Source organism: Gavialis gangeticus, unplaced genomic scaffold (genome assembly GCF_001723915.1).
Source record: "Gavialis gangeticus isolate Ggan-Ray unplaced genomic scaffold, GavGan_comp1, whole genome shotgun sequence".
NCBI classification, from domain to species: Eukaryota; Metazoa; Chordata; order Crocodylia; family Gavialidae; genus Gavialis; species Gavialis gangeticus.
In genome coordinates this window covers 35259579-35271015 of record NW_017729032.1, presented here as the reverse complement: position 1 = coordinate 35271015, position 11437 = coordinate 35259579, and the positions used below count along the sequence as shown (strand labels likewise).

At 38.5% G+C, this 11437-nt stretch overlaps 1 protein-coding gene across 3 annotated transcripts in view; it reads right to left on the bottom strand.

Moving 5' to 3' along the window:
• Window positions 1-11437, bottom strand: part of ATM (ATM serine/threonine kinase) — a 134670-nt gene that overhangs the window by 41981 nt on the left and 81252 nt on the right. For all 3 annotated transcript variants that reach the window (XM_019524367.1, XM_019524368.1, XM_019524366.1), the window contains exons 34-44: window positions 10186-10357; window positions 9237-9378; window positions 8308-8484; window positions 7550-7727; window positions 7372-7459; window positions 6688-6843; window positions 5174-5282; window positions 4212-4300; window positions 4030-4132; window positions 1622-1770; window positions 336-440 (exon numbers count right to left, since the gene is read on the bottom strand). In XM_019524367.1, the coding sequence (XP_019379912.1) occupies window positions 336-440; window positions 1622-1770; window positions 4030-4132; window positions 4212-4300; window positions 5174-5282; window positions 6688-6843; window positions 7372-7459; window positions 7550-7727; window positions 8308-8484; window positions 9237-9378; window positions 10186-10357 (1468 nt within the window). The remainder of the gene's footprint in view (window positions 1-335; window positions 441-1621; window positions 1771-4029; window positions 4133-4211; window positions 4301-5173; window positions 5283-6687; window positions 6844-7371; window positions 7460-7549; window positions 7728-8307; window positions 8485-9236; window positions 9379-10185; window positions 10358-11437) is intronic.

Below are 11437 nucleotides of genomic sequence, written 5' to 3'. Positions count from 1 at the left end.
TATATATATATATATATATATATATATATCTCATTCCAGATAACTTGTGTACAAAAGGATATTACACCTCTTTTCAAAAAGGTTTCAGGTACGTGACATTTGAGGCCACAAAAGCCACTTTACAAAACAACAACATTTCTGGCCTTGTAGCAGTAATGCACCCTCCATTAAAATTAAAATGCCTTATATATTGATGCAAAAGAATTATGCTTCAAATGTACAAGTTAAGTTACAACTGACAAATTTCCATTTTCTTATACTGACAATATTTTGTCCAAACTCCAAAGACCACAACAGTTTTCCATATGTAGAATGTCTAGACACATGCTTCTTACCTGGCTTCCTTAAGACTGTCATAGAAAGTAGAGAATTCTCTATCTCTTAAAGACTGCAGAGCATCATGCAACAATTCATGGTAACTTGGTCCTTTTGCCTCATCTCTTAAAAAAAGATTTAGAAACAATGCTTACACCCAAAGCCAGAAATGACCTTCATGATTAAAAAACTAACCACTAGACCTGGCTTTGATATAAACCAGGGGTGTCATACTTATCCTGCTCCCCCCCGGGATGGCTCTGGACTCTGGGGTTCCTCCCAGGTTGGATCCAGACCACAGGACTCCATGCAGTTCAGATCCAAGCACGGCAGCAGCAAGTTGACTGGTGACTATGGGGATTATTAATGCAGCTGTCACTCACTCCCCACCACAGAAAACTGTTGCCAATGGGACTCTGTGCCTCCAGTGTTGGCAGTAGGCCTGCCCACACTCACCCCACCCACAAATTCCTGGATTCTTTAAGAGCCAAGTGGGTCATACAGCATGATTTTAGGGGCCATAAATTTGATACCCCTGATAAAAAGGTGGCCACCTTCATAAAATGAACAGAATAGCTGACTGAATAAGAGGTAATACCAGGAAGTTTCCAGTAGTGGGCAGAGTGCTATTTTATTTGGCTAAAAAATATAAAGAAAAGTTTTTAGTGAATAGACCCAACCTATGGTTTACAAGTAAACCATGAAGACAGTTATTTTAAAAATGGTTAAGCTGAATGAGTGTTGGTCTCAAAGAAACATGTTCACAGTTACATTAAAGGGATACATAATGCCAAAAACCCAAATAACCTATAGTATATCTACAAATCTGAACACAACCCTCCCAATGCATGAAAATTACATTTCATATTGTATTTGCTGATTGTTTCCAAATATGTACCATAAGCAATATACTAACAGCTCTTTGCCTTTAGTTGTATTGACATTTTAAAAGATGGGGAAAAAGAGAATAAAGGTTTAAAAAAAAAAAACCTGGTCTCTTCTCCTTTTCTGTTCCTTACCCCGTATCTTTACTTGTTCTCCTTAGCTTTCCTATCTCTTGCTATCTCCTTCCTCCAGTTTTCAGCCCAAATGCTCAACTGTCTAGCTGTTCCAGCAGACCTGAAGAATTCATTGACTTCAGTTTTTACACCACACATTACTGCAACACTGCTGCCTCTATTCTCCACTCTGATCCTGGGAGGCTAAGGAGATTACAGAAGCGTGCAGGGTTTTCCTGCCGTTAAAAGAATTAATATCATATGCCCTTCAATACTACAGAGATCTAAAACCAGAGAAGATGGTTTACTTGACTGAAGGGATGTGGCCCCACTGCATGTTCCTCCAAGCTGCCTGGTAGCGAATTTCCTCTAGTTCTGCACACCACTCTGTGTTTTCATGTTCCAATCCTTTTAAATAGGTGGAAAGCGTATGACAAAGTCCAAAATTCTGCAAGGCCTACAACCAGGGAGAATATTAAAAAAAAAGCAATATTTACTAATATGAAAGAGAAAAGGATTTGCTTATCATTTGGCTACTAAAGTTCCAGACATGGAACTAGTATTATTTCTGACTTAAAACACTATGATAGTGAAAAGCATTTAGTGAAGTTGCAAAGTATATTTTGATAGCCAAAATGTAGCCATCTCAGTTGGAATATGGCCATCAAATTGGGGTGAACATCCCCCTAGTGCTAACAAAATGTCGCAGGATGAGCTTCAACTGCGATTTTACTTTTTTCAGCTAAAACATACAGCAGAAAAGTGCCCCTCATTACTATTTGAAGCATTAGATTTAAATGACATAATTTAGAGTAACCAGTGTCAATTCTTCCTGCTTTACTTGTGTTCTTATGTCTCCATTCTGAATAAAGGATTAACTATGCCTTGCTTGAACTCTTTGGCAATGGTAATGGCACAAGATGGTCAGCTTCAAAAATGAAACTACAATATATCCTTCCATATTGATAAAAACAAAGCTTAAGGTCCTCTATACATACAAAAATACGTCAAAACCCAAAGCTCTATCTATCCAAGTCAACAGATTACCAGATCACATTAATACAAAACCATACAGTGGATATATTTAAGTTAGTGGACAATGCTGGCATTGGATGTAGTGATAAACAGAGTTGCAACTACATTTTTTATTTCAAAAGGGTAGCTTCAGAAATTAAGGAAACTAGCTGGTATAGTAAAATAGATCAAAGACCTCAAAGACTTGAATACAGAGGAGGAATCTCTTTAAGCCTAAAGGTACAAAAAGTACCATCCTCACCATGCAGAAGGGAAGCATAAGAAAAGGGCTCCTGGAAGAACATCCACCACAATGATATCAGGATGTAGATGGGACACTACAACTCTAAGGTACATACTGGTGTGGCATAAGGGTACTTAGGGATGTTCCTCAAGGATTGGTTTGTGGCTTGTCTTTATTAACCTTGGAACAAATGAAATTTGCTGCACCCAAAGTTGGGAGGAAGTACCAGTGTGGGAGAGAATCAGACTGTCATACAGAAACAAATTAATGAACTTGAAAACAGATATGCTAGAAATAAGATGTAATGTAAGATGAAATGTAATGGTACAAAATGAAAGTTTGTTCATTTGGGGGTCTTATAAGAATTTCTACAGTTAGCTGGAGGCTCATCGGTTGGGAATGACACTGGAGGAGACAGACTTTGGTACACTGATCACAGGATGACTGTGACCCACCAACATGATGCAACCATGGAAAAGCCAAATGCAACGCTAGGTGAGTTACTTCAAAAGTATCGATACCATTGGAAAAGATATTTGAGAAACCTCATCTGAAACATTGTGTACAATTATGGTCATCCATATTCAAGGGAAATGAATTCAAACTGGAAACAGAGTCAGAGAAGTATTGTTATGATAACTGGAATGAACAGCCTACCTTACAGAAGGAAATTAAAAAAAACTTGGCTTTAAATGAGCCTAGAAATAAAATTGTTTTTTATAATTAGGTCAGGGGTTAACCATCAGGCAGGGTAAAGAAATATTTAAACTAAAGGACAATGTTGGTATAAGAACAAATGGGTATAATCTGTCCATGGATAAATTTAGGATAGGTATTAGAAGGTTTTTATCATCAGAGTGAGATTCTGAAACAAACTTTCCAACAGTTGCAGAGAGTAATCGAACTATGTTCAGAATGAAGCCTGATTGAATTTATGAATGGTATCACATTACATGGTTGTCTATGACAGCAAGTGGAAGGATTTGTAATCCCTGACCCAGGTTATCTAAAAATCTGGCTCATGGGCCAGATCTGTCCTGTAGGGCTTCTCACAGGTCTGGAAACTTGGGAGTGTGGGCAGCTCTAGAAGCAATGGCAATAAATGCTACCACCACCCATCCTGCCCTGCACTGTCCATTCATCCTTGTGAGCCCTGTAAGTTGGATCTGGGCAGAGCTGTGTCACCTGCCTCTGGGCCTGGAAATTTGGCAGTGGGAACAGCTGCAGCTCCGGGAGCCACAGCAATTAATACTGTACTCTCGCCAAATTCCAGCTCCAGGTCCAGCCTGCAGACTGGCCCTGTAACACTCATCTGGCCTGTGGGCCAGGTTGAGTTGGGCATCAATAAACTATGAGGTTCAATTTGTTCTGAATTCCTTGCTAAATTAGTTTCGACCTTAATTAAACAAAGAATACCCTATAGTCCTCACTGATTCTCTTACTAAGGGACTGATTTACCTCTATTATTCCTGCTTGGCACACAGACGAAGGGAGGCTTGCCTCAAGGTCATATGTTAAAAGGGCCTTTCCCCATGCAGCCTCATGCTCATATGTTCTTATCCTGTTACACAAAAAGTAGCTTTGAAATTTCAAATGATTTACTGGCAAATAAAATCAATACATTAATTAATAAACCATACCTGGCTAAAGGCTGTAATATTCTTCCTCCCCCACAGCCATAGAGACTATCAGGCTCTCCTATACTTCTGTATATTTCCATGAGAAGATCCTAAGACACACATCACAAAAAAACCCCACCATAATTTCATAAATGATTTCAAAGCATAGTTACCTGCAGCAGGCAAATACCTCTGTCTTCATTATGAACCCACAATTTGTTTACCAATGCCTCATTATGGCTGGTTTATGCAACAGCTGCACCCCTGTGATCAGAGGGAAGAATACAGAGTTCTGCACTTCAGTAGGAACTCCAGTGTTGAACCCTTTCAGATCAGCAGTCCTACAGTGTTGTAGGGCTACTGATCTGAGAGATGCTGCCAGTTTTTGTGTTTTGAGTAAAGTGGAAGGTAGCATAAAATGCATCTGTATCAGACAAAAGCAAAAAATTGTGTTTTTAAGAGATTAATATGGTTTAGAAAGAAAGAAGTATATGGTCATTGAGAGTGATTACTGACCAGATTCATAAATAGATCTGTACAACATGATCTGAATGCAGTGTCCTATTATGTAACACTAGTAAAGCTATGTTGATCTGACAGCTCTGTCCTTAAGATTTTATAATTCACTGCAATACAATTTCCCCCCTTGTTTACTGAATACTAACATACATAGCAACTTCTCTGGAATTAAAAAAAAAAGTCAAATGTAACCACTGTGATCAGTTCTTTTTATGGGTAAAAACTGTTTCCCTATGCTTTAAACATTTGCCTCCTTAGTAATTAAGATGAGCTAGTCATAAGCATGGCCTGATGAATTCTTGAGGACCCAACTCAATAAAGATAACTTTGATATACAACAGATCAAAAATATTAATTAAAGTGTTGATGAAAATCAGGTGGAAAATGACGTGCTAATTACTTCATCAGGAAGGTTTATTCTGAGATTAGATAGTACTTTGTGTGAGGGAGACAGTACTCTGTACCTGTAAACTTATTCCAGTTTCTTCTCTACTTTTCTCACTCAAACGAGCAATAGTTGGATCTTGACTTTCTTCTTCAAACATTAAATTTTTGGAAGCTTTCAAAGCTGATCTAGGAGGAGGGGAAAAACACACTGAATTAACTGAAAGCTGACACTAAAGGACACAGATATTGAAATGATGTGTCATGTCCCCAGTGTGCTGGCCCAACCTCATTGTATCTCCACATTCCTAGAATGGCCTCTGCTGCAAGTAGGGCATCAGAGTAGTAAGGCTAGGCTGGGGACATCAATCCTACACAAAGTGGAGGTTCTTCAGGTGCTATCTAAATGCAGCAAAACCAAGGAGACACGAGAGCCCACAGATATGCTCTCAAGTAAATTGCTTCTTTTTAACTATTTGTAGTTACTTATGGGATTTCAACATGAAGGTAATTTCTCTCATTTGTAACAGTTAATGCAGAAGTATTTAACTCCAGAATTATCTACATTTCTCATCGCATCAAGCTGCTGATACGTATAGTTTTGTGTGCCAAAAGTAAGCATTCAGTCTTGCTTTGAAACAGTAACACAAACTGCAGTACATCTATGCTTACATCTCAGGGTATTCTCCTGGGATCGGTTGAATTTATTTTAACAAACAACTTTCTGTCTTTGCAGAGGCAGGAAACTAACGCTGCCCTCCATCTCTTTGCTTTTCGTATGGCAAGTTAAAGGATGTATTGGATGTTTTGGGCATTATGACAGGTATCTCTGCATGAGGGTAGTTCCTGAAGTTTTTCAAGAATAGATTAGACTAACACTGTCTAGGATGATTTAGACAGGGATACTGCTGCCTGAAGCAAGGGGTTAGACTAGAGATGACCTCCTGAGGCCCATCCAGCCCTACTTTTCTGTAATTCTAATATCCTCTTGCTCACTGCTTTCAATTCTCCCTTATTATTTATTCTCATCCGAAGTACAGAATTTGCTACTTTCAGCCTTGTAGCAGTGTTAAAAAAGGACTGATAGCCTGAAGGAGATGATTAAAAGCTTTACATCCCCCCCTTCACTTTTATATTATGCATATCACAAGACACTGAATGCTAAAACCATGCTGAGTACCATTCTGTTTTAACATGTTTTCATTTCTGATATAATTTTAGCAGCCAATCTCTCATTAACTATTAGGGTTAGATTTTGAATACACCTTCCCTTCTGGAACATGAGAGGGAAGGCCTGTGGACAGTAGAATGCATTAGCTTTTGTCTCTAGCTGGTCCCAAGTTACTAGACTATCTTGGGAACAGCTTTTCAAGTATTCTGGTGGGTAACCAGAATGCTGTGATTCTGAACATCAGATAGGTACCAATCTGTAAGGGCTGGCAAAACTTTGGTAGACACATACTCTCAGGGCAAGGACATTTTTCTAAGGATTTAAAAAAATGCATCTCCCTGATACACATTTCACAGTAAAACACCCACAATATAGGCTGTTTTGGTAGAAATGTGGACAACCTAGGTTCCTCAAGCCCAGTACCTTTGTTGTTGTTTGTCTGTGTTTATCTTGTCTGCATAGATTTCTGCATACAGTAAAGCTGTGAAGTGAGCAGAACAAGACTGTGCTGCCATGGCAACCTCAAGATAATTTAGATCCAACCAGAAACTGTCATCAAAAATGGTACCTGAAAGAGATCTATTGAAATACAGCATTAATATTGATGTACTAGGCCTGCTTTGTGATATTACATTTAACAATATAAATCTACTACAAGTGCTTTAAACTATACAACCCCAGTATAATTTTATCTCTAAGAAATACACGAATGCCCTATTGGGCACTTCCAGACAAAATGGTTTTAAAAACCGCATTCAACTTTATCTTCCATAGCCTTTCTAACACGTCCAACATTCCTAGACTTGTATTTAAATGAAGCCTCACTATTGTATATATCTTATTTGGAACAGTTTGATCTCCATTACACTTATTTAAGAGGAAAAGATTTCTTAGGATGATATCTTTTACTGGACCAACTATATACAGTTGCATACACTTGCATAATTCCATAATCAAAGATACAACATCACTCTAACACTTATTTAAGTGAGATCCTTTTTTTGGGTGCATACATTCTCTGTCCATCAAGAATATCAATAGATCCTAGAATAGCAACTTAAAGCAAGCAATATATCCAGGTAAATTTTAAAAAGAGATACAACTCACCTCTTTTGTCTTCTCAGGTGGTCAACAACAGTAAGCATTGCTCGCCGAGATATTTTATCCAAACTTCTACGAACAAGGGATTCTGGTTCTAAAATGTATATTACAAAAGAGAGAAAGAAGTGAATATGCATTGTAAATTATTGATGATAAAATAAAAAGAAAAACATTATGCCATTACCTGAATCTGAATTTGCAGGTGTTGTTGATCTACTAGAGGATGACACACACCTGCAACAGGTTGTGAAAAACCTCTGGATATGCACAGACAGAAGGTTGCGCCAAGATTCGTTTGAATCATTAAGCAGGATATCATGAATCAAATACGGAAGCAAAGTCTGACAGAAGTCTGTTTTCACCTGAATCACAGATGCACAAAATTAGCTGCTGATAAACCACATTTCTTTGTTAATACAGTCAAGGTCTCCTGGCCAATTTAAAACATATACTGAACAGCAAATGGAAGATAAATTTCATAAACCACCTGACACAAAATAGGTCAAGTGTGTACAGCAAACCAAGAGTTCAAAAAAACCTGATCCATAAAAGTTATGTTTACAACTTTTCCCCTGCCTTTCACTGAAATCATGGATTTAAGAAATGCATGTAATTTATACCTTCAAAAAAAGAAAGGCAAATATTCACTACAATTAACTTCATACAAGTCACCATTATCAGGCTGTTTTGGTTATACTTGCATGGTAACTGTCTTAATAATTTAGTCCCAAATTTCCAGGGAAGTCCTATATTTATGCATTTCTAAGGTGTATTTCACTGACTTCCTGAATGCCCATCAAGAAAGAATATTTTGGTTATGTCCTCCTATCTGTAAACAAAGGAAAAATCTACTTATCTCCAGAAAACAGTATCAAATGTTAACACGGGTCATAATTAAGTTTAACACAGTTGCCTGGAGCTACAGTACACAAAGGAGCTCACCTCACACATTGGCCTTAGTAACAGGAGAACTTCATCTTTCACTCCTCCACTGTTCAGCAATGAACAAGTCAGGTTCTTTATCCAAGTCTCATGACTTACACCCTGAGGAATCCACAGATTTGCATCATCTATGGCTTCTGAAGGAGTCTCTTTTTCAGTATCTGGCACTTCCAAAAACTAAACAAAAATACATTTTTGTAAGAACAAAGATATTTACTTTGTCTTAAAAAATAGGAACTACTACAAAAGTGTAGCTTTTCAACAAAATGAAGCAGACAAAAGACAGCCTGTCTAGATGAAACATACAGTCAAGGTTAGCTTACATTATGTAATAAGTTATTGTAAATGCAAAGTTGTGCATTTAAAATCAAGCAAATCTAGAAATGCTGAAAATAAGTTCTCTCTCCTGAGATCAAGAAATACTTTAATGCTACAAAATCCAGTGTCTGAAATCACAGAAATGACAGATTAACGGGTATCTATATAATGTTGGTTCTGCCATCTCATGCCTTGATATGGGGCACTAAATGAGGCAGGCATCTTGCAGAAAAATATTATCATGTAAACAAAAACTGTTTCATAAATGTATAATCAGAACTTCCTGATGGTGGGATGGTAATTTATCCAGGACGATAATAAAAGACCCACAGCATAGCATATTTCAAACTAATCTTGTAAACATTTTACTTATTAGATCTTTTAGTTAATGGGATAGCTCACAATAGTCAATATTAGGCACAAAAAACAAATAAGCTAGCAAGAGAGTTACAAAAGAAATCTATCATGTACTGTCATCAAGATACACTACTTTAAGAATCTTTTCTAGATTCAATAATACTGGTCTCCAGAAATATTTACTTGTTTACAGTAGTTTTATATTTGTAATCGGTTCTCATTATTGCAAGCCGTACACAAACTAACAGAAATACCTTCTTCCTGGACATTCTGAAGGGATGTAGATATATTAACATGGGATCAGCTTTGTCTTTGTAAGCCTCCCAAAATTTGTTACCAGTCTTTGTCGCTAAAATGTTTTTCAAACAGGAAGCAGCAGCACAGCGAACATTAATACTGAAAGATAAATATAACTGATTAACAATTATTTAATAAAAATAGTTCTATAAAGTTCATAATAAAGAAGTACAGACTGTGAAATTATTTTATGAATAATAATTAAAACACAACCAAAGGCTAATAGAAGCCAGAAGAAAGGTATGTGTAAGATTGGTTCCATTACTCTAACACAAATATCCCCATTTGCATTGGGCAGAACTAAATATCAGAGTAGAGAAAAGAATTATCTAGCTTAAATCCAACCCAACAAGAGGTCAGAGCTGGACTGTATGAGTAACTTGAAAATCAGGGGTCCATTTATACAGCATTAACAGCTTAAATTCTAGCATCTTTCCCCATGGGGTATTACTCCAAGTTGAAGCCCATATAGCTTACTAAGTTTATTGTTTTATGGGGTGCAATAAAAAAAATAAAAAAATCAATTATGTTTATTATATAAATATTAGAAAAAATATAATGTCTTGTTATTGAACCAGTCTCTGGATGTTTAGAAATATGTAGTATGAACAATGCTACAGAAGTGTTCCTGGTCCACCAATACAGTGTGAAGAGAGTCAAATAACCAATCCCATCAGCTTACACAGCCCTACACGAGAGCAGGAGGAGGATGGGCCTGCATGTAGGATGTGATGTGTCCTACAGTATCATTCATTGTTTGAGTTCTGTAACCCACTGTTGCTTAGATGCAAAAACAAAGTTGGAAAATTACTGGTCATTAACAAGAAAATATATATATATTTTTTTTAATAACTTGCTTTCTTCCCCAGTGGCCCATTTTATGTACTGAATCAAGCACGTACTTACCAAACATCTATCAAGGCATTATTTATTTGAGTCAGCATTATGAATACTAACTGAAGTTTTCCATCTTCAAATAAATCGGTTGCCTTCGAATACGATACATTTTTACTATGCTGAAGGGCTATGGTTGAGAAGTCAATAGGACCCACTTCTCCCAAGCAACTTCCAACAGCCTCTGCAAATGCAAATATCAGTTTTACAGTCTCTGAATCATAAATGAAAAAAGCTTATTTTTTGAACTAGGTATACTTATGTATATGCTCTTACACGCGTGCACACACATTGTGTGCGAATGTAAATCTGTTCATAAATAACATATTTATATGCGTAAACAAGCTGCTTTCCAGTTTCTCAGTATAATTTAGTCTGCCACTCAAATTCTGTGATATAAGGAGTTTACTGCATACATTCAGCAATTACATCTGGTTTAGCTAGCCCCATTGTGACACTGTTCTTAACTATAAGAAACTCACCATAATAAGTCTTTCAGATGAGAATACTAAATCCTGTATTTACTTGCATACCACACTCACCTCTTTACAAAAATTAGCCTTCCAAAGTTGCCTTTTCACCTGGCAACTAATTAGCCCTCCAAAGATTCAGACAGTCTCCGTCCACTGCAGAAGGGAGCTGGAGCAGGGCTTGAAGCTGGTAAGCAGGGGCAGGGGAAGTGGGATTGGAGAAGGTGCTATGCAGGGACCCCTGCCAGGCCCCATCCCCTGCTTGCTCCCTCAGCCCCCCACATGGCTGCCCTACCCACCCCAATTCCTGGCCCTTTAAAAAAAAGCCCCAACTCACCGGGTGCTGTCCCCCACTGTCCCATGCTGCATGGGGGGCCCTGCTACAAGCCCCCGACCCTCTGCCACTCCCCCAGCCTCCCCATGGCTGCCCCACCTGTCCCAGCTCCTGGCCCTTTAAGAATAAAACCCCAGCCCCCCCCGGGACTCACCACCTCCTGCAGCATCCTGAGGGCTTTGGGGGACACATGGAAGAGCCCCCTACATGGCGTGGGGCAGTGGAGATAGCCTCCCTGCTGGGCAGGAACTGGTGAGCCCAGGATTTTGGGGGCTTTTTTTTCCTTAAAGGGCCAGAGCTGGGGCAGGCAGGTGGGGAGCAGCTCAGACAGTGGCGGAGGGGGCTGCGAGTCTCATGCAGGACACCCCACATAGCATGGGACAGTGGGGGGCAGCAGGGATTGCTCCCCTGCCCGGCAGCACCCAGTGAGTCTGCGCTTTTTTTTTTTTTTTTTTTTTTT